General features: G+C 54.1%; 1 protein-coding gene across 4 annotated transcripts in view; it reads right to left on the bottom strand.

The window, feature by feature from the left end:
- KREMEN2 (kringle containing transmembrane protein 2) overlaps positions 1-19,662 on the bottom strand; it is a 34,558-nt gene extending 14,896 nt beyond the window's left edge. The window contains exons 1-7 of one of the 4 annotated variants that reach the window (XM_069735199.1): positions 19,357-19,662; positions 12,606-12,774; positions 10,804-10,895; positions 10,567-10,691; positions 10,327-10,480; positions 4,519-4,851; positions 4,321-4,437 (exon numbers count right to left, since the gene is read on the bottom strand). In XM_069735199.1, coding sequence (XP_069591300.1) covers positions 4,321-4,437; positions 4,519-4,851; positions 10,327-10,480; positions 10,567-10,691; positions 10,804-10,895; positions 12,606-12,774; positions 19,357-19,414 — 1,048 coding nt within the window. In that variant the 5' untranslated portion in view covers positions 19,415-19,662. The remainder of the gene's footprint in view (positions 1-4,320; positions 4,438-4,518; positions 4,852-10,326; positions 10,481-10,566; positions 10,692-10,803; positions 10,896-12,605; positions 12,775-19,356) is intronic. The other 3 variants (XM_069735200.1, XM_069735201.1, XM_069735202.1) reach the window with 3 other exon arrangements.
- Positions 19,663-24,097: the final 4,435 nt, after the last annotated feature.

Here is a 24,097-nt window from a genome sequence, read left to right as displayed (position 1 = left end):
ATCCCTCATTATAGGCATGAAGGCTCAGCATCAGCTCTCTCCACATCCCTCATTATAGACATGAAGGCTCAGCCAACAGCTCTCTCCAGATCCCTCATTATAGGCATGAAGGCTCAGCCATCAGCTCTCTCCAGATCCCTCATTATAGACATGAAGGCTCAGCATCAGCTCTCTCCACATCCCTCATTATAGACATGAAGGCTCCGCCAACAGCTCTCTCCACATCCCTCATTATAGACATGAAGGCTCAGCCAACAGCTCTCTCCAGATCCCTCATTATAGGCATGAAGGCTCAGCATCAGCTCTCTCCAGATCCCTCATTATAGACATGAAGGCTCAGCCAACAGCTCTCTCCAGATCCCTCATTATAGGCATGAAGGCTCAGCCAACAGCTCTCTCCAGATCCCCCATTATAGACATGAAGGCTCAGCCAACAGCTCTCTCCACATCCCTCATTATAGACATGAAGGCTCCGCCAACAGCTCTCTCCAGATCCCTCATTATAGGCATGAAGGCTCAGCCAACAGCTCTCTCCAGATCCCTCATTATAGACATGAAGGCTCAGCATCAGCTCTCTCCAGATCCCCCATTATAGACATGAAGGCTCAGCCAACAGCTCTCTCCAGATCCCTCATTATAGACATGAAGGCTCAGCCAACAGCTCTCTCCAGATCCCCCATTATAGACATGAAGGCTCAGCCAACAGCTCTCTCCAGATCCCCCATTATAGACATGAAGGCTCAGCATCAGCTCTCTCCAGATCCCCCATTATAGACATGAAGGCTCAGCCAACAGCTCTCTCCAGATCCCTCATTATAGACATGAAGGCTCAGCCAACAGCTCTCTCCAGATCCCCCATTATAGACATGAAGGCTCAGCCAACAGCTCTCTCCAGATCCCCCATTATAGACATGAAGGCTCAGCCAACAGCTCTCTCCAGATCCCCCATTATAGACATGAAGGCTCAGCCAACAGCTCTCTCCACATCCCTCATTATAGACATGAAGGCTCAGCCAACAGCTCTCTCCACATCCCTCATTATAGACATGAAGGCTCAGCCAACAGCTCTCTCCAGATCCCCCATTATAGACATGAAGGCTCAGCATCAGCTCTCTCCAGATCCCCCATTATAGACATGAAGGCTCAGCCAACAGCTCTCTCCAGATCCCCCATTATAGACATGGAGGCTCAGCATCAGCTCTCTCCAGATCCCCCATTATAGACATGGAGGCTCAGCATCAGCTCTCTCCAGATCCCCCATTATAGACATGGAGGCTCAGCATCAGCTCTCTCCAGATCCCCCATTATAGACATGAAGGCTCAGCATCAGCTCTCTCCAGATCCCCCATTATAGGCATGAAGGCTCAGCATCAGCTCTCTCCAGATCCCCCATTATAGACATGAAGGCTCAGCCAACAGCTCTCTCCAGATCCCTCATTATAGACATGGAGGCTCAGCCAACAGCTCTCTCCAGATCCCTCATTATAGACATGAAGGCTCAGCATCAGCTCTCTCCACATCCCTCATTATAGACATGAAGGCTCAGCCAACAGCTCTCTCCAGATCCCTCATTATAGACATGAAGGCTCAGCATCAGCTCTCTCCAGATCCCTCATTATAGACATGAAGGCTCAGCATCAGCTCTCTCCACATCCCTCATTATAGACATGAAGGCTCAGCCAACAGCTCTCTCCAGATCCCTCATTATAGACATGAAGGCTCAGCATCAGCTCTCTCCAGATCCCTCATTATAGACATGAAGGCTCAGCATCAGCTCTCTCCAGATCCCTCATTATAGACATGAAGGCTCAGCATCAGCTCTCTCCAGATCCCTCATTATAGACATGAAGGCTCAGCATCAGCTCTCTCCAGATCCCTCATTATAGACATGAAGGCTCAGCATCAGCTCTCTCCAGATCCCTCATTATAGGCATGAAGGCTCAGCATCAGCTCTCTCCACATCCCTCATTATAGACATGAAGGCTCCGCCAACAGCTCTCTCCAGATCCCTCATTATAGACATGAAGGCTCAGCCAACAGCTCTCTCCAGATCCCTCATTATAGACATGAAGGCTCAGCCAACAGCTCTCTCCAGATCCCTCATTATAGACATGAAGGCTCAGCATCAGCTCTCTCCAGATCCCCCATTATAGACATGAAGGCTCAGCATCAGCTCTCTCCAGATCCCCCATTATAGACATGAAGGCTCCGCCAACAGCTCTCTCCAGATCCCTCATTATAGACATGAAGGCTCAGCATCAGCTCTCTCCACATCCCTCATTATAGACATGAAGGCTCAGCCAACAGCTCTCTCCAGATCCCTCATTATAGACATGAAGGCTCAGCATCAGCTCTCTCCAGATCCCCCATTATAGACATGAAGGCTCAGCATCAGCTCTCTCCAGATCCCTCATTATAGGCATGAAGGCTCAGCATCAGCTCTCTCCACATCCCTCATTATAGACATGAAGGCTCAGCCAACAGCTCTCTCCAGATCCCTCATTATAGACATGAAGGCTCAGCCAACAGCTCTCTCCAGATCCCCCATTATAGACATGAAGGCTCAGCATCAGCTCTCTCCAGATCCCCCATTATAGGCATGAAGGCTCAGCATCAGCTCTCTCCACATCCCTCATTATAGACATGAAGGCTCAGCCATTAGCCCTCTCCAGACGCCCCACTATAGACATGGAGGTTCAGCTCGGCTGATGCACTGCTGACAGCTACATGGAGTTTCGCCAAACGTTCATGGGTTTATTAATGGGGAGAGGGGAGTTAAAAGCTTCCAAACAGATCAAGTTTTGAAATTCCAAATGTCCTCTCCTTTCCCACACATCTACTGAACCGCCGCACAACCAGCCCTACCCTCTCCTAGTGTACCCTCACCCATCCCCTGTAGACTGTGAGGCCTCGAGGGCAGGGTCCTCTCCTCCTGTATCCTCACCCATCCCCTGTAGACTGTGAGGCCTCGAGGGCAGGGTCCTCTCCTCCTGTATCCTCACCCATCCCTTGTAGATTCTGAGCCCTCGCGGGCAGGGTCCTCTCCTCCTGTATCCTCACCCATCCCTTGTAGACTGTGAGCCCTCGCGGGCAGGGTCCTCTCTCCTCCTGTATCCTCACCCATCCCTTGTAGATTGTGAGCCCTCGCGGGCAGGGTCCTCTCTCCTCCTGTATCCTCACCCATCCCTTGTAGATTGTGAGCCCTCGCGGCAGGGTCCTCTCTCCTCCTGTATCCTCACCCATCCCTTGTAGATTGTGAGCCCTCGCGGGCAGGGTACTCTCTCCTCCTGTATCCTCACCCATCCCTTGTAGACTGTGAGCCCTCGCGGGCAGGTCCTCTCTCCTCCTGTATTCTGACCCATCCCTTGTAGATTGTGAGCCCTCGCGGGCAGGGTACTCTCTCCTCCTGTATCCTCACCCATCCCTTGTAGACTGTGAGCCCTCGCGGGCAGGTCCTCTCTCCTCCTGTATTCTGACCCATCCCTTGTAGATTGTGAGCCCTCGCGGGCAGGGTCCTCTCTCCTACTGTATCCTCACCCATCCCTTGTAGATTGTGAGCCCTCGCGGGCAGGGTCCTCTCTCCTCCTGTATCCTCACCCATTCCTTGTAGATTGTGAGCCCTCGCGGGCAGGGTCTTCTCTCCTCCTGTATTCTCACCCATCCCTTGTAGATTGTGAGCCTTCGCGGGCAGGGTCCTCTCTCTTCCTGTATCCTCACCCATCCCTTGTAGATTGTGAGCCCTCGCGGGCAGGGTCTTCTCTCCTCCTGTATTCTCACCCATCCCTTGTAGATTGTGAGCCTTCGCGGGCAGGGTCCTCTCTCTTCCTGTATCCTCACCCATCCCTTGTAGATTGTGAGCCCTCGTGGGCAGGGTCCTCTCTCCTCCTGTATCCTCACCCATCCCTTGTAGATTGTGAGCCCTCGCGGCAGGGTCCTCTCTTCTCCTGTATTCTCACCCATCCCTTGTAGATTGTGAGCCCTCGCGGGCAGGGTCCTCTCTCCTCCTGTATTCTCACCCATCCCCTGCAGACTGTGAGCCCTTGCGGGCAGGGTCCTCCCTCCTTATGTACCCGTGTGCCTTGTGTTACTCATCTTTATTGTACTTGTCTATATTTGCCCCTTTTCACATGTAAATCGCCAAGGAATAAATGGCATTATAAAAATGTCTAATAATAATTTTATTATTAATAATCATTATTTGGAGACCCCCATTCATAGATACAGTCTGTCCTTCCTGCCAATATCGTCAGATGTGTCCGCCTGGGCTGTGTACGGGCGCCTCTAAGACCTAAGACCTCTGCAGGACTCTTGGCCACTCACCATTCTTGGAGTCATGGAGCTCACAGCTTTGTGCTGGATGGCCTTCATGCACCCTAGGGGAAGACGAGCTCTGCGAGTATGGAGCCTCAGATGATCCCGGGCTTCTCAGACCTAAAACTCAAGCACACAAATGCAGCGAGATCTCTACATGTGCCGCACATCCCCATCACTGACCAGCAAAACCAGCAGAGTACCCACCTCTGTACAGCAGCACATATCCCGGACCGCTGAGCTTACCATCGGACTGGAAGCTTATCTGGAGTTGGTCTGTCTGGAAAGTCACAATGTCTGGAGGGTCTTGTCCCCCTCGAATCCTTAAAAGAAGATTTCCACTGTCCCCGTCCTTCACCTCTAGAATGTCATTAGGATCAGGGACATTAAAGGACTGAAAGCGAATCTGTATAGCCGTAATGCCGGGGAGGACGAGATGCCACAGGCATGACTGCTCCGCGCTGTACTCATCTGGGAAATCTGGGGAGTACAGGACTCCAACTGCCGAGGATAAGTTTCCATGACAAGTCCCCACCCACACTGTAGAGAAGACAAAATGTGAGGACACCCAAAGAGCACTATAGCTCCCGAAGCCCACGCGCCACAGCTCCCGGAGCCCACCCCCGCTCAGCACCACAGCTCCTGGAGCCCACCCCCGCTCAGCACCACAGCTCCCGTAGCCCACCCCCGCTCAGCGCCACAGCTCCCGGAGCCCACCCCCGCTCAGCGCCACAGCTCCCGGAGCCCACCCCCGCTCAGCGCCACAGCTCCCGGAGCCCACCCCCGCTCAGCGCCACAGCTCCCGGAGCCCACCCCCGCTCAGCGCCACAGCTCCCGGAGCCCACCCCCGCTCAGCGCCACAGCTCCCGGAGCCCACCCCCGCTCAGCGCCACAGCTCCCGGAGCCCACCCCCGCTCAGCGCCACAGCTCCCGGAGCCCACCCAGCACTGCAGCTTCCTGAGAGACACAGCTCCTGGAGCTCACCCCCGCTCAGAGCCGCAACTCCCGGAGCCCACCCCCGCTCAGCACCACAGCTTCCTGAGCACCACAGCTCCCAAAGCCCAGCCGCCCAGTGCAGCAGCTTTCTGAGCACCATCTTCCGGAGCCCACCCACCCAGTGCAGCAGCTTTCTGAGTGCTAAAGCTCCCGAAGCCCAGTTGCCCGGAGCCTCAGTTTCCTGAGAACGCCCTCCCAGCTCCGCGAGCCCACCAGTACCCTGAACCCAGCACCTCCGCAGCCACAGCTCCTGGAGCCCACCAGTACCCTGAACCCAGCACCTCCGCAGCCACAGCTCCTGGAGCCCACCAGTACCCTGAACCCAGCACCTCCGCAGCCACAGCTCCGGGAGCCCACCAGTACCCTGAACCCAGCACCACAGCTCCGGGAGCCCACCAGTACCCTGAACCCAGCACCTCCGCAGCCACAGCTCCGGGAGCCCAGCAGTACCCTGAACCCAGCACCTCCGCAGCCACAGCTCCGGGAGCCCACCAGTACCCTGAACCCAGCAACTCCGCAGCCACAGCTCCGGGAGCCCACCAGTACTCTGAACCCAGCACCACAGCTCCGGGAGCCCACCAGTACCCTGAACCCAGCACCACAGCTCCGGGAGCCCACCAGTACCCTGAACCCAGCACCTCCGCAGCCACAGCTCCTGGAGCCCACCAGTACCCTGAACCTCCGCAGCCACAGCTCCGGGAGCCCACCAGTACCCTGAACCCAGCACCACAGCTCCGGGAGCCCACCAGTACCCTGAACCCAGCACCTCCGCAGCCACAGCTCCGGGAGCCCAGCAGTACCCTGAACCCAGCAACTCCGCAGCCACAGCTCCGGGAGCCCACCAGTACTCTGAACCCAGCACCACAGCTCCGGGAGCCCACCAGTACCCTGAACCCAGCACCACAGCTCCGGGAGCCCACCAGTACCCTGAACCCAGCACCTCCGCAGCCACAGCTCCTGGAGCCCACCAGTACCCTGAACCTCCGCAGCCACAGCTCCGGGAGCCCACCAGTACCCTGAACCCAGCACCACAGCTCCGGGAGCCCACCAGTACCCTGAACCCAGCAACTCCACAGCCACAGCTCCTGGAGCCCACCAGTACCCTGAACCCAGCACCTCCGCAGCCACAGCTCCTGGAGCCCACCAGTACCCTGAACCCAGCACCACAGCTCCTGGAGCCCACCAGTACCCTGAACCCAGCACCACAGCTCCGGGAGCCCACCAGTACCCTGAACCCAGCAACTCCACAGCCACAGCTCCTGGAGCCCACCAGTACCCTGAACCCAGCACCTCCGCAGCCACAGCTCCGGGAGCCCACCAGTACCCTAAACCCAGCACCTCCGCAGCCACAGCTCCGGGAGCCCACCAGTACCCTGAACCCAGCACCTCCGCAGCCACAGCTCCTGGAGCCCACCAGTACCCTAAACCCAGCACCTCCGCAGCCACAGCTCCTGGAGCCCACCAGTACCCTAAACCCAGCACCTCCGCAGCCACAGCTCCGGGAGCCCACCAGTACCCTGAACCCAGCTCCTCCGCAGCCACAGCTCCGGGAGCCCACCAGTACCCTAAACCCAGCACCTCCGCAGCCACAGCTCCTGGAGCCCACCAGTACCCTGAACCCAGCAACTCCGCAGCCACAGCTCCTGGAGCCCACCAGTACCCTGAACCCAGCACCTCCGCAGCCACAGCTCCGGGAGCCCAGCAGTACCCTAAACCCAGCACCTCCGCAGCCACAGCTCCTGGAGCCCACGAGTACCCTGAACCTCCGCAGCCACAGCTCCTAGAGCCCACCAGTACCCTGAACCCAGCACCTCCGCAGCCACAGCTCCGGGAGCCCAGCAGTACCCTAAACCCAGCACCTCCACAGCCACAGCTCCGGGAGCCCACCAGTACCCTGAACCAAGCACCTCCGCAGCCACAGCTTCTGGAGCCCACCAGTACCCTGAACCCAGCACCTCCACAGCCACAGCTCCGGGAGCCCACCAGTACCCTGAACCCAGCACCTCCGCAGCCACAGCTCCTGGAGCCCACCAGTACCCTGAACCCAGCAACACCGCAGCCACAGCTCTGGGAGCCCACCAGTACCCTGAACCCAGCACCTCCGCAGCCACAGCTCCGGGAGCCCACCAGTACCCTGAACCCAGCACCTCCGCAGCCACAGCTCCTGGAGCCCACCAGTACCCTGAACCCAGGACCTCCGCAGCCACAGCTCCAGGAGCCCACCAGTACCCTGAACCCAGCACCACAGCTCCGGGAGCCCACCAGTACCCTGAACCCAGCACCTCCGCAGCCACAGCTCCTGGAGCCCACCAGTACCCTGAACCCAGCACCTCCGCAGCCACAGCTCCTGGAGCCCACCAGTACCCTGAACCCAGCACCTCCGCAGCCACAGCTCCTGGAGCCCACCAGTACTCTGAACCCAGCACCTCCGCAACCACAGCTCCTGGAGCCCACCAGTACCCTGAACCCAGCACCTCTGCAGCCACAGCTCCTGGAGCCCACCAGTACCCTAAACCCAGCACCTCCACAGCCACAGCTCCGGGAGCCCACCAGTACCCTGAACCCAGCACCTCTGCAGCCACAGCTCCTGGAGCCCACCAGTACCCTAAACCCAGCACCTCCACAGCCACAGCTCCGGGAGCCCACCAGTACCCTGAACCCAGCACCTCCGCAGCCACAGCTCCTGGAGCCCACCAGTACCCTGAACCCAGCACCTCTGCAGCCACAGCTCCTGGAGCCCACCAGTACCCTGAACCCAGCACCTCCACAGCCACAGCTCCTGGAGCCCACCAGTACCCTGAACCCAGCACCTCCACAGCCCCTGGAGCCCACCAGTACCCTGAACCCAGCACCTCCACAGCCACAGCTCCGGGAGCCCACCAGTACCCTGAACCCAGCACCTCCACAGCCCCTGGAGCCCACCAGTACCCTGAACCCAGCACCTCCGCAGCCACAGCTCCGGGAGCCCACCAGTACCCTGAACCCAGGACCTCCGCAGCCACAGCTCCGGGAGCCCACCAGTACCCTGAACCCAGCACCTCCACAGCCACAGCTCCTGGAGCCCACCAGTACCCTGAACCCAGGACCTCCGCAGCCACAGCTCCTGGAGCCCACCAGTACCCTGAACCCAGGACCTCCGCAGCCACAGCTCCGGGAGCCCACCAGTACCCTGAACCCAGCACCTCCACAGCCACAGCTCCTGGAGCCCACCAGTACCCTGAACCCAGGACCTCCGCAGCCACAGCTCCTGGAGCCCACCAGTACCCTGAACCCAGCACCTCCACAGCCACAGCTCCGGGAGCCCACCAGTACCCTGAACCCAGGACCTCCGCAGCCACAGCTCCGGGAGCCCACCAGTACCCTGAACCCAGCACCTCCGCAGCCACAGCTCCTGGAGCCCACCAGTACCCTGAACCCAGCACCTCTGCAGCCACAGCTCCTGGAGCCCACCAGCACCCTGAACCCAGCACCTCCGCAGCCACAGCTCCGGGAGCCCACCAGTACCCTGAACCCAGCACCTCCACAGCCACAGCTCCTGGAGCCCACCAGTACCCTGAACCCAGCACCTCCGCAGCCACAGCTCCTGGAGCCCACCAGTACCCTGAACCCAGCACCTCCGCAGCCACAGCTCCTGGAGCCCACCAGTACCCTGAACCCAGCACCTCCGCAGCCACAAGCCACAGCTCCTGGAGCCCACCAGTACCCTGAACCCAGCACCTCCGCAGCCACAGCTCCTGGAGCCCACCAGTACCCTGAACCCAGCACCTCCGCAGCCACAAGCCACAGCTCCTGGAGCCCACCAGTACCCTGAACCTCCACAGCCACAGCTCCGGGAGCCCACCAGTACCCTGAACCCAGCACCTCCGCAGCCACAGCTCCGGGAGCCCGCCAGTACCCTGAACCCAGCACCACAGCTCCTGGAGCCCACCAGTACCCTGAACCCAGCACCTCCGCAGCCACAAGCCACAGCTCCTGGAGCCCACCAGTACCCTGAACCTCCGCAGCCACAGCTCCGGGAGCCCACCAGTACCCTGAACCCAGCACCTCCGCAGCCACAGCTCCTGGAGCCCACCAGTACCCTGAACCCAGCAACTCTGCAGCCACAGCTCCGGGAGCCCACCAGTACCCTGAACCCAGCACCTCCGCAGCCACAGCTCCTGGAGCCCACCAGTACCCTGAACCCAGCACCTCCGCCGCCACAGCTCCTGGAGCCCACCAGTACCCTGAACCCAGCACCTCCGCCGCCACAGCTCCTGGAGCCCACCAGTACCCTGAACCCAGCAACTTTGCAGCCACAGCTCCGGGAGCCCACCAGTACCCTGAACCCAGCACCTCCGCAGCCACAGCTCCTGGAGCCCACCAGTACCCTGAACCCAGCACCTCCGCCGCCACAGCTCCTGGAGCCCACCAGTACCCTGAACCCAGCACCTCCGCCGCCACAGCTCCTGGAGCCCACCAGTACCCTGAGCCCAGCACCTCCGCAGCCACAGCTCCTGGAGCCCACCAGTACCCTGAACCCAGCACCTCCACAGCTCCTGGAGCCCACCAGTACCCTGAACCCAGCACCTCCGCAGCCACAGCTACTGGAGCCCACCAGTACCCTGAACCCAGCACCTCCGCCGCCACAGCTCCTGGAGCCCACCAGTACCCTGAGCCCAGCACCTCCGCAGCCACAGCTCCTGGAGCCCACCAGTACCCTGAACCCAGCACCACAGCTCCTGGAGCCCACCAGTACCCTGAACCCAGCACCTCCGCAGCCACAGCTACTGGAGCCCACCAGTACCCTGAACCCAGCACCTCCGCCGCCACAGCTCCTGGAGCCCACCAGTACCCTGAACCCAGCACCTCCACAGCTCCTGGAGCCCACCAGTACCCTGAACCCAGCACCTCCACAGCCACAGCTCCTAGAGCCCACCAGTACCCTGAACCCAGCACCTCCACAGCTCCGGGAGCCCACCAGTACCCTGAGCCCAGCACCACAGCTTTACGAGCCCACCTCTTCGCACCGTACACACTCACCGCTGTACACGCTGAGCTTCCCATCACCACCGCAGAGTTCACTGGTTCTTCCAAAACAGACCTGGTCACATTGAGAACTGCCAGCCATTTCCAGAGCGGCCACCTCGGTCGAACTGCCACAAAAGCACGCGTAGCCGGCCTCCACCCCCGCGTACTGCCGGGAAAAGGGAGGTAGACAGGGCATTATGGGAAAGATGATGAGAAGTGAGGGGGACGGCGCATGTCAGGATGGGACTTTGCCTCGTGTCCTCTTCTCCGGCAGTACTGGATGCAGGTCTGTATCGTGAGTCTCCTTGAGGTTCCGTTCGCCCCACTGAGGGCAGGCGGAGATCCCCGATCCATAAAGCAGCCGACGTATCCGGGCACTGGAGCAAGAAAATGGCAATAAATCCCACTGACGCCCCAATATACAGAGGTGCAGCCACATATGAGCCGACATGGGAGCCAGGGGGTAACCATAGATTATGGGGAACCTACTGTGGCATGATGGGATGTCACAATACTTCCAGTATGCGCCGTCCTCAGTCTCAGACACGTAGCACCATGGCTGGACGTCAGAGTCAGGATTCCTGCAGAAATAGAAATAATTACGACTGGAGCATGTACACTCACCGGCAGGTGTGATGTCACTGGAAGGTGCGAGGTCACTGGAAGGTGCGAGGTCACTGGAAGGTGCGAGGTCACAGTCACCGGCAGGTGTGATGTCACTGGAAGGTGCGAGGTCACAGTCACCGGCAGGTGTGATGTCACTGGAAGGTGCGAGGTCACAGTCACCGGCAGGTGTGATGTCACTGGAAGGTGCGAGGTCACAGTCGCCGGCAGGTGTGATGTCACTGGAAGGTGCGAGGTCACAGTCACCGGCAGGTGTGATGTCACTGGAAGGTGTGAGGTCACAGTCGCCGGCAGGTGTGATGTCACTGGAAGGTGCGAGGTCACAGTCACCGGCAGGTGTGATGTCACTGGAAGGTGCGAGGTCACAGTCGCCGGCAGGTGTGATGTCACTGGAAGGTGCGAGGTCACAGTCACCGGCAGGTGTGATGTCACTGGAAGGTGTGAGGTCACAGTCGCCGGCAGGTGTGATGTCACTGGAAGGTGTGAGGTCACTGGAAGGTGCGAGGTCACAGTCACCGGCAGGTGTGATGTCACTGGAAGGTGTGAGGTCACACTCACCGGCAGGTGTGATGTCACTGGAAGGTGTGAGGTCACAGTCGCCGGCAGGTGTGATGTCACTGGAAGGTGTGAGGTCACTGGAAGGTGCGAGGTCACAGTCACCGGCAGGTGTGATGTCACTGGAAGGTGCGAGGTCACAGTCACCGGCAGGTGTGATGTCACTGGAAGATGTGAGGTCACAGTCACCGGCAGGTGTGATGTCACTGGAAGGTGTGAGGTCACTGGAAGGTGCGAGGTCACAGTCACCGGCAGGTGTGATGTCACTGGAAGGTGCGAGGTCACAGTCACCGGCAGGTGTGATGTCACTGGAAGGTGTGATGTCACTGGAAGGTGCGAGGTCACAGTCACCGGCAGGTGTGATGTCACTGGAAGGTGCGAGGTCACAGTCACCGGCAGGTGTGATGTCACTGGAAGGTGTAAGGTCACCGGAAGGTGCGAGGTCACTGGAAGGTGTAAGGTCACTGGAAGGTGCGAGGTCACTGGAAGGTGCGAGGTCACTGGAAGGTGTGAGGTCACAGTTGCCGGCAGGTGTGAGGTCACTGGAAGGTGTGAGGTCACAGTCGCTGGCAGGTGGGATGTCCGTGGACGGTGCAAGGTCACAGTCACTGGCAGGTGGGATGTCGCTGCACTGATGTCACATGGATTTCTAGGTCACTACTGTAGTTAAATGTCCTCTCTTCCCACAGACAGAACTTAATTCCTTTTTGTTGGAGACAAACTGGTGAACATACAGGGTTCTCAATAACAGATAAAGGACATAGGACTGAATTTAGTATTGTGACCGATAGTGATGCAGGGGGCTGCCCCGTGGTTTCTTAGTGATAGTGATGCAGGGGGCTGCCCCGTGGTTTCTTAGTGATAGTGATGCTGGGGGCTGCCCCGTGGTTTGTTAGCGATAGTGATGCAGGGGGCTGCCCCGTGGTTTGTTAGCGATAGTGATGCAGGGGGCTGCCCCGTGGTTTCTTAGTGATAGTGATGCTGGGGGCTGCCCCGTGGTTTCTTAGTGAGTGATGCAGGGGGCTGCCCCGTGGTTTGTTAGCGATAGTGATGCAGGGGGCTGCCCCGTGGTTTCTTAGGGGCAGTGATGTTGGGGGCTGCATCGGTTGTACCTGCAGTAGTTGTGGTCTCCGAGCCCCATCTCCCCGGATGGATCAGACTGCGCATTGTAGCGGTGATGGACGGTCTGGTTCCAGAACAGACAAGGAATCATCTCGGCTCCAGCGCGGCTCATCGACCCCCGGTAGTCTCTACCATTTACTGTAAAACACTCAGACAGCTCTGAAAGGAAAGGATCTAATAATAATCATCTTTTTTTTTTTATATAGCGCTAACATATTCCACAGCGCTTTACAGGTTGCACACATTATCATCTCTCACAATCTAAATTCCCCATCAGTATGTCTTTGGAATCAGACAAAGATCGAGCGCAGCAGTCACCAGACAGGACATTAGAGCGTCAGTAAGAGCGGCCACACTATAGAGCTCTGTACTGTAAGAGCGGTCACACTATAGAGCTCTGTACTGTAAGAGCGGTCACACTATAGAGCTCTGTACTGTAAGAGCGGTCACACTATAGAGCTGTGTACTGTAAGAACGGTCACACTATAGAGCTCTGTACTATAAGATCGGTCACACTATAGAGCTCTGTACTGTAAGAGCGGTCACACTATAGAGCTGTGTACTGTAAGAGCGGTCACACTATAGAGCTCTGTACTGTAAGAGCGGTCACACTATAGAGCTCTGTACTGTAAGAGCGGTCACACTATAGAGCTGTGTACTGTAAGAGCGGTCACACTATAGAGCTCTGTACTGTAAGAGCGGTCACACTATAGAGCTCTGTACTGTAAGAGCGGTCACACTATAGAGCTCTGTACTGTAAGAGCGGTCACACTATAGAGCTCTGTACTGTAAGAGCGGTCACACTATAGAGCTCTGTACTGTAAGAGCGGTCACACTATAGAGCTCTGTACTGTAAGAGCGGTCACACTATAGAGCTGTGTACTGTAAGAGGTCACACTATAGAGCTCTGTACTGTAAGAGGTCACACTATAGAGCTGTGTACTGTAAGAGCGGTCACACTATAGAGCTGTGTACTGTAAGAGCGGTCACACTATAGAGCTCTGTACTGTAAGAGCGGTCACACTATAGAGCTGTGTACTGTAAGAGCGGTCACACTATAGAGCTCTGTACTGTAAGAGCGGTCACACTATAGAGCTCTCTACTGTAAGAGCGGTCACACTATAGAGCTGTGTACTGTAAGAGCGGTCACACTATAGAGCTCTGTACTGTAAGAGCAGTCACACTATAGAGCTCTGTACTGTAAGAGCGGTCACACTATAGAGCTCTGTACTGTAAGAGCGGTCACACTATAGAGCTCTGTACTGTAAGAGCGGCCACACTATAGAGCTCTGTACTGTAAGAGCGGTCACACTATAGAGCTCTGTACTGTAAGAGCGGTCACACTATAGAGCTCTGTACTGTAAGAGCGGTCACACTATAGAGCTCTGTACTGTAAGAGCGGTCACACTATAGAGCTCTGTACTGTAAGAGCGGTCACACTATAGAGCTCTGTACTGTAAGAGAGGTCACACTATAGAGCTGTGTACTGTAAGAGCGGTCACACTATAGAGCTCTGTACTGTAAGAGCGGTCACACTATAGAGCTCTGTACTGTAAGAGCGGTCACACTATAGAGCTCTGTACTGTAAGAGAGGTCACACTATAGAGCTGTGTACTGTAAGAGCGGTCACACTATAGAGCTGTGTACTGTAAGAGCGGTCACACTATAGAGCTCTGTACTGTAAGAGCGGTCACACTATAGAGCTCTGTGCTGTAAGAGCGGTCACACTATAGAGCTCTGTACTGTAAGAGCGGTCACACTATAGAGCTCTGTACTGTAAGAGCGGTCACACTATAGAGCTGTGTACTGTAAGAGCGGTCACACTATAGAGCTCTGTACTGTAAGAGCGGTCACACTATAGAGCTCTGTACTGTAAGAGCGGTCACACTATAGAGCTCTGTACTGTAAGAGCGGTCACACTATAGAGCTGTGTACTGTAAGAGCGGTCACACTATAGAGCTCTGTACTGTAAGAGCGGTCACACTATAGAGCTCTGTACTGTAAGGGCGATCACACTATAGAGCTCTGTACTGTAAGAGCGGTCACACTATAGAGCTCTGTACTGTAAGAGCGGTCACACTATAGAGCTCTGTGCTGTAAGAGCGATCACACTATAGAGCTGTGTACTGTAAGAGCGGTCACACTATAGAGCTCTGTACTGTAAGAGCGGTCACACTATAGAGCTCTGTACTGTAAGAGCGGTCACACTATAGAGCTCTGTGCTGTAAGAGCGGTCACACTATAGAGCTCTGTGCTGTAAGAGCGGTCACACTATAGAGCTCTGTGCTGTAAGAGCGATCACACTATAGAGCTGTGTACTGTAAGAGAGGTCACACTATAGAGCTCTGTACTGTAAGAGCGGTCACACTATAGAGCTGTGTACTGTAAGAGAGGTCACACTATAGAGCTCTGTACTGTAAGAGCGGTCACACTATAGAGCTCTGTGCTGTAAGAGCGGTCACACTATAGAGCTCTGTACTGTAAGAGAGGTCACACTATAGAGCTGTGTACTGTAAGAGCGGTCACACTATAGAGCTCTGTGCTGTAAGAGCGGTCACACTATAGAGCTCTGTACTGTAAGAGAGGTCACACTATAGAGCTCTGTACTGTAAGAGCGGTCACACTATAGAGCTGTGTACTGTAAGAGCGGTCACACTATAGAGCTCTGTACTGTAAGAGCGGTCACACTATAGAGCTCTGTACTGTAAGAGCGGTCACACTATAGAGCTCTGTACTGTAAGAGAGGTCACACTATAGAGCTGTGTACTGTAAGAGCGGTCACACTATAGAGCTGTGTACTGTAAGAGCGGTCACACTATAGAGCTCTGTACTGTAAGAGCGGTCACACTATAGATGTCTGTACTGTAGGAGCGGTCACACTATAGAGCTGTGTACTGTAAGAGAGGTCACACTATAGAGCTGTGTACTGTAAGAGCGGTCACACTATAGAGCTGTGTACTGTAAGAGCGGTCACACTATAGAGCTCTGTACTGTAAGAGCGGTCACACTATAGATGTCTGTACTGTAGGAGCGGTCACACTATAGAGCTGTGTACTGTAAGAGCGGTCACACTATAGAGCTGTGTACTGTAAGAGCGGTCACACTATAGAGCTCTGTACTGTAAGAGCGGTCACACTATAGAGCTGTGTACTGTAAGAGCGGTCACACTATAGAGCTCTGTACTGTAAGAGCGGTCACACTATAGAGCTCTGTACTGTAAGAGAGGTCACACTATAGAGCTGTGTACTGTAAGAGCGGTCACACTATAGAGCTCTGTACTGTATGAGCGGTCACACTATAGAGCTGTGTACTGTAAGAGCGGTCACACTATAGAGCTCTATACTGTAAGAGCGGTCACACTATAGAGCTGTGTACTGTAAGAGCGGTCACACTATAGAGCTCTGTACTGTAAGAGCAGTCACACTATAGAGCTCTGTACTGTAAGAGCGGTCACACTATAGAGCTGTGTACTGTAATAGAGGTCACACTATAGAGCTGTGTACTGTAATAGAGGTCACACTATAGAACTCTGTACTGTAAGAGCGGTCACACTATAGAGCTCTGTACTGTAGGAGCGGTCACACTATAGAGCTGTGTACTGTAAGAGCGATCACACTATAGAGCTCTGTACTGTAAGAGCGGTCACACTATAGAGCTCTGTACTGTAAGAGCGGTCACATTATAGAGCTGTGTACTGTAAGAGCAGTCACACTATAGAGCTGTGTACTGTAAGAGCGGTCACACTATAGAGCTGTGTACTGTAAGAGCGGTCACACTATAGAGCTGTGTACTGTAAGAGCGGTCACTATAGAGCTCTGTACTGTAAGAGAGGTCACACTATAGAGCTCTGTACTGTAAGAGCGGTCACACTATAGAGCTCTATACTGTAAGAGCGGTCACACTATAGAGCTCTGTACTGTAAGAGCGGTCACACTATAGAGCTGTGTACTGTAAGAGCGGTCACACTATAGAGCTCTGTACTGTAGGAGCGGTCACACTATAGAGCTCTGTACTGTAAGAGCGGTCACACTATAGAGCTCTGTACTGTAAGAGCGGTCACACTATAGAGCTCTGTACTGTAAGAGCGGTCACACTATAGAGCGCTGTACTGTAAGAGCGGTCACACTATAGAGCTCTGTACTGTAAGAGCGGTCACACTATAGAGCTCTGTACTGTAAGAGCGGTCACACTATAGAGCTGTGTACTGTAAGAGCGGTCACACTATAGAGCGCAGTACTGTAAGAGCGGTCACACTATAGAGCTCTGTACTGTAAGAGCGGTCACACTATAGAGCTCTGTACTGTAAGAGCGGTCACACTATAGAGCTGTGTACTGTAAGAGCGGTCACACTATAGAGCTGTGTACTGTAAGAGCGGTCACACTATAGAGCTCTGTACTGTAAGAGCGGTCACACTATAGAGCTGTGTACTGTAAGAGAGGTCACACTATAGAGCTCTGTACTGTAAGAGCGGTCACACTATAGAGCTGTGTACTGTAAGAGCGGTCACACTATAGAGCTGTGTACTGTAAGAGCGGTCACACTATAGAGCTCTGTGCTGTAAGAGCGGTCACACTATAGAGCTCTGTGCTGTAAGAGCGGTCACACTATAGAGCTCTGTACTGTAAGAGCGGTCACACTATAGAGCTCTGTACTGTAAGAGCGGTCACACTATAGAGCTCTGTACTGTAAGAGCGGTCACACTATAGAGCTGTGTACTGTAAGAGCGGTCACACTATAGAGCTGTGTACTGTAAGAGCGGTCACACTATAGAGCTCTGTACTGTAAGAGCGGTCACACTATAGAGCTCTGTACTGTAAGAGCGGTCACACTATAGAGCTCTGTACTGTAAGAGCGGTCACACTATAGAGCTCTGTACTGTAAGGGCGATCACACTATAGAGCTGTGTACTGTAAGAGCGGTCACACTATAGAGCTCTGTACTGTATGAGCGGTCACACTATAGAGCTGTGTACTGTAAGAGCGGTCACACTATAGAGCTGTGTACTGTAAGAGCGGTCACACTATAGAGCTCTGTACTGTATGAGCGGTCACACTATAGAGCTGTGTACTGTAAGAGCGGTCACACTATAGAGCTCTGTACTGTAAGAGCGGTCACACTATAGAGCTCTGTACTGTAAGAGCGGTCACACTATAGAGATCTGTACTGTAAGAGCGGTCACACTATAGAGCTCTGTACTGTAAGAGCGGTCACACTATAGAGCTCTGTACAGTAAGAGAGGTCACACTATAGAGCTCTGTACTGTAAGAGAGGTCACACTATAGAGCTGTGTACTGTAAGAGCGGTCACACTATAGAGCTCTGTACTGTAAGAGCGGCCACACTATAGAGCTGTGTACTGTAAGAGCGGTCACACTATAGAGCTCTATACTCTAAGAGCGGTCACACTATAGAGCTGTGTACTGTAAGAGCGGTCACACTATAGAGCTCTGTACTGTAAGAGCGGTCACACTATAGAGCTCTGTACTGTAAGAGCGGTCACACTATAGAGCTCTGTACTGTAAGAGAGGTCACACTATAGAGCTGTGTACTGTAAGAGCGGTCACACTATAGAGCTCTGTACTGTATGAGCGGTCACACTATAGAGCTGTGTACTGTAAGAGCGGTCACACTATAGAGCTCTGTACTGTAAGAGCGGTCACACTATAGAGCTCTGCACTATAAGAGCGGTCACACTATAGAGCTCTGTACTGTAAGAGCGGTCACACTATAGAGCTCTGTACTGTAAGAGAGGTCACACTATAGAGCTCTGTACTGTAAGAGCGGTCACACTATAGAGCTCTGTACTGTAAGAGCGGTCACACTATAGAGCTGTGTACTGTAAGAGCGGTCACACTATAGAGCTGTGTACTGTAAGAGCGGTCACACTATAGAGCGCAGTACTGTAAGAGCGGTCACACTATAGAGCTCTGTACTGTAAGAGCGGTCACACTATAGAGCTCTGTACTGTAAGAGCGGTCACACTATAGAGCTGTGTACTGTAAGAGCGGTCACACTATAGAGCTGTGTACTGTAAGAGCGGTCACACTATAGAGCTCTGTACTGTAAGAGCGGTCACACTATAGAGCTGTGTACTGTAAGAGCGGTCACACTATAGAGCTGTGTACTGTAAGAGCGGTCACACTATAGAGCGCAGTACTGTAAGAGCGGTCACACTATAGAGCTCTGTACTGTAAGAGCGGTCACACTATAGAGCTCTGTACTGTAGGAGCGGTCACACTATAGAGCTCTACTGTAAGAGCGGTCACACTATAGAGCTGTGTACTGTAAGAGCGGTCACACTATAGAGCTCTGTACTGTAAGAGCGGTCACACTATAGAGCTCTGTACTGTAAGAGCGGTCACACTATAGAGCTCTGTACTGTAAGAGCGGTCACACTATAGAGCTCTGTACTGTAAGAGCGGTCACACTATAGAGCTCTGTACTGTAAGAGCGGTCACACTATAGAGCTCTGTACTGTAAGAGCGGTCACACTATAGAGCTCACACATTTCTGGGGTTCGGCCGCTGTTCATATTTCCAGGTGAGATTAGTGCCCCCATAACTGCAGAGTGACCTAAATAGACCCGAAACCCCAGCACAAATCCCACATGAAAGGGGTCCTGGCAGGAGCATCCACTGAAACATGTTGAGACCCCGAGGCAGAAACCAGATGTAGGCAGAGGACAAGGAGAGATTAGACAGATGAGTAACCCATTCATGACCGACGCTCCAAATCACACACCTGGAGTAGAAAGCTCCGACATAACAGGAACCACAAGTCCCAGCAGCCACACCAGCATCTTCCTCAATGTAGAGATGTCACAGAGATTAGGTCAGTATAGAGGAACATCCAGGAAGACCCTCAAACTGCTGAGACTGACCTGCGGTGTAGACCCCCAAGAATGTAGTATGAAGAGTGCCAACAAGAGGCTCACTGGTGAGACCCCCACGTGTGGAGGCTTGCTGTTAAGACCCCTTGTGCAGAAGCTCACTGGTGAGACCCCTCGCGCGGAGACTGCTCTCTTTGTGAGTCAGTGGCTCATGCAGGATCTCTTATACAGAGAGCAGCTGCTGCAGGCGACTCGTGTCTGTACCCGTCCTCTGCACCTGACGGAAGTTGTCTCACCGCTACCTGCAGGCGGGAGGTGTGCATCAGCGGGGGTCTCCAAATTGCACTACATCACTCCTATTACACTGCACAAACACATAAATACAAAGGAAAGTATGTGCCCCCCACATCCTCCTCCGGGGGCTTCTCTGTCCTCATCTACATCCATAGACATTAATATGGAGACAGTATGTGCCCCCCACATCCTCCTCCGGGGGCTTCACTGTCCTCATCTACATCCATAGACATTAATATGGAGAAAGTATGTGCCCCCCACATCCACCTCCGGGGGCTTCACTGTCCTCATCTACATCCATAGACATTAATATGGAGACAGTATGTGCCCCCCACATCCTCCTCCGGGGGCTTCTCTGTCCTCATCTACATCCATAGACATTAATATGGAGACAGTATGTGCCCCCCACATCCTCCTCCGGGGGCTTCTCTGTCCTCATCTACATCCATAGACATTAATATGGAGACAGTATGTGCCCCCCACATCCTCCTCCGGGGGCTTCTCTGCCCTCATCTACATCCATAGACATTAATATGGAGAAAGTATGTGCCCCCCACATCCTCCTCCGGGGGCTTCTCTGTCCTCATCTACATCCATAGACATTAATATGGAGAAAGTATGTGCCCCCCACATCCTCCTCCGGGGGCTTCACTGTCCTCATCTACATCCATAGACATTAATATGGAGACAGTATGTGCCCCCCACATCCTCCTCCGGGGGCTTCTCTGTCCTCATCTACATCCATAGACATTAATATGGAGAAAGTATGTGCCCCCCACATCCTCCTCCGGGGGCTTCTCTGTCCTCATCTACATCCATAGACATTAATATGGAGACAGTATGTGCCCCCCACATCCTCCTCCGGGGGCTTCACTGTCCTCATCTACATCCATAGACATTAATATGGAGACAGTATGTGCCCCCCACATCCTCCTCCGGGGGCTTCACTGTCCTCATCTACATCCATAGACATTAATATGGAGGAAGTATGTGCCCCCCACATCCTCCTCCGGGGGCTTCTCTGTCCTCATCTACATCTATAGACATTAATATGGAGACAGTATGTGCCCCCCACATCCACCTCCGGGGGCTTCACTGTCCTCATCTACATCTATAGACATTAATATGGAGACAGTATGTGCCCCCCACATCCACCTCCGGGGGCTTCTCTGTCCTCATCTACATCCATAGACATTAATATGGAGAAAGTATGTGCCCCCCACATCCACCTCCGGGGGCTTCTCTGTCCTCATCTACATCCATAGACATTAATATGGAGGAAGTATGTGCCCCCCACATCCTCCTCCGGGGGCTTCTCTGTCCTCATCTACATCCATAGACATTAATATGGAGACAGTATGTGCCCCCCACATCCTCCTCCGGGGGCTTCTCTGTCCTCATCTACATCCATAGACATTAATATGGAGACAGTATGTGCCCCCCACATCCTCCTCCGGGGGCTTCACTGTCCTCATCTACATCCATAGACATTAATATGGAGAAAGTATGTGCCCCCCACATCCACCTCCGGGGGCTTCACTGTCCTCATCTACATCCATAGACATTAATATGGAGACAGTATGTGCCCCCCACATCCTCCTCCGGGGGCTTCTCTGTCCTCATCTACATCCATAGACATTAATATGGAGACAGTATGTGCCCCCCACATCCTCCTCCGGGGGCTTCTCTGTCCTCATCTACATCCATAGACATTAATATGGAGACAGTATGTGCCCCCCACATCCTCCTCCGGGGGCTTCTCTGCCCTCATCTACATCCATAGACATTAATATGGAGAAAGTATGTGCCCCCCACATCCTCCTCCGGGGGCTTCTCTGTCCTCATCTACATCCATAGACATTAATATGGAGAAAGTATGTGCCCCCCACATCCTCCTCCGGGGGCTTCACTGTCCTCATCTACATCCATAGACATTAATATGGAGACAGTATGTGCCCCCCACATCCTCCTCCGGGGGCTTCTCTGTCCTCATCTACATCCATAGACATTAATATGGAGAAAGTATGTGCCCCCCACATCCTCCTCCGGGGGCTTCTCTGTCCTCATCTACATCCATAGACATTAATATGGAGACAGTATGTGCCCCCCACATCCTCCTCCGGGGGCTTCACTGTCCTCATCTACATCCATAGACATTAATATGGAGACAGTATGTGCCCCCCACATCCTCCTCCGGGGGCTTCACTGTCCTCATCTACATCCATAGACATTAATATGGAGGAAGTATGTGCCCCCCACATCCTCCTCCGGGGGCTTCTCTGTCCTCATCTACATCTATAGACATTAATATGGAGACAGTATGTGCCCCCCACATCCACCTCCGGGGGCTTCACTGTCCTCATCTACATCTATAGACATTAATATGGAGACAGTATGTGCCCCCCACATCCACCTCCGGGGGCTTCTCTGTCCTCATCTACATCCATAGACATTAATATGGAGAAAGTATGTGCCCCCCACATCCACCTCCGGGGGCTTCTCTGTCCTCATCTACATCCATAGACATTAATATGGAGGAAGTATGTGCCCCCCACATCCTCCTCCGGGGGCTTCTCTGTCCTCATCTACATCCATAGACATTAATATGGAGACAGTATGTGCCCCCCACATCCTCCTCCGGGGGCTTCACTGTCCTCATCTACATCCATAGACATTAATATGGAGAAAGTATATGCCCCCCACATCCTCCTCCGGGGGCTTCTCTGTCCTCATCTACATCCATAGACATTAATATGGAGACAGTATGTGCCCCCCACATCCACCTCCGGGGGCTTCTCTGTCCTCATCTACATCTATAGACATTAATATGGAGAAAGTATGTGCCCCCCACATCCTCCTCCGGGGGCTTCACTGTCCTCATCTACATCCATAGACATTAATATGGAGACAGTATGTGCCCCCCACATCCTCCTCCGGGGGCTTCTCTGTCCTCATCTACATCTATAGACATTAATATGGAGAAAGTATGTGCCCCCCACATCCTCCTCCGGGGGCTTCTCTGTCCTCATCTACATCCATAGACATTAATATGGAGACAGTATGTGCCCCCCACATCCACCTCCGGGGGCTTCTCTGTCCTCATCTACATCCATAGACATTAATATGGAGAAAGTATATGCCCCCCACATCCTCCTCCGGGGGCTTCACTGTCCTCATCTACATCCATAGACATTAATATGGAGACAGTATGTGCCCCCCACATCCTCCTCCGGGGGCTTCTCTGTCCTCATCTACATCTATAGACATTAATATGGAGAAAGTATGTGCCCCCCACATCCTCCTCCGGGGGCTTCTCTGTCCTCATCTACATCCATAGACATTAATATGGAGACAGTATGTGCCCCCCACATCCACCTCCGGGGGCTTCTCTGTCCTCATCTACATCCATAGACATTAATATGGAGAAAGTATGTGCCCCCCACATCCTCCTCCGGGGGCTTCTCTGTCCTCATCTACATCCATAGACATTAATATGGAGACAGTATGTGCCCCCCACATCCACCTCCGGGGGCTTCTCTGTCCTCATCTACATCCATAGACATTAATATGGAGAAAGTATATGCCCCCCACATCCTCCTCCGGGGGCTTCTCTGTCCTCATCTACATCCATAGACATTAATATGGAGAAAGTATGTGCCCCCCACATCCTCCTCCGGGGGCTTCACTGTCCTCATCTACATCTATAGACATTAATATGGAGAAAGTATGTGCCCCCCACATCCTCCTCCGGGGGCTTCTCTGTCCTCATCTACATCCATAGACATTAATATGGAGACAGTATGTGCCCCCCACATCCACCTCCGGGGGCTTCTCTGTCCTCATCTACATCCATAGACATTAATATGGAGAAAGTATGTGCCCCCCACATCCTCCTCCGGGGGCTTCTCTGTCCTCATCTACATCCATAGACATTAATATGGAGACAGTATGTGCCCCCCACATCCTCCTCCGGGGGCTTCTCTGTCCTCATCTACATCCATAGACACTAATATGGAGAAAGTATGTGCCCCCCACATCCACCTCCGGGGGCTTCACTGTCCTCATCTACATCCATAGACATTAATATGGAGATAGTATGTGCCCCCCACATCCTCCTCCGGGGGCTTCTCTGTCCTCATCTACATCCATAGACATTAATATGGAGACAGTATGTGCCCCCCACATCCACCTCCGGGGGCTTCTCTGTCCTCATCTACATCTATAGACATTAATATGGAGAAAGTATGTGCCCCCCACATCCTCCTCCGGGGGCTTCACTGTCCCCATCTACATCCATAGACATTAATATGGAGACAGTATGTGCCCCCCACATCCTCCTCCGGGGGCTTCTCTGTCCTC

Source organism: Ranitomeya imitator, chromosome 7, assembly GCF_032444005.1.
Source record: "Ranitomeya imitator isolate aRanImi1 chromosome 7, aRanImi1.pri, whole genome shotgun sequence".
Lineage (NCBI taxonomy): Eukaryota > Metazoa > Chordata > Amphibia > Anura > Dendrobatidae > Ranitomeya > Ranitomeya imitator.
This window is presented reverse-complemented; position numbering and strand designations above follow the sequence as displayed.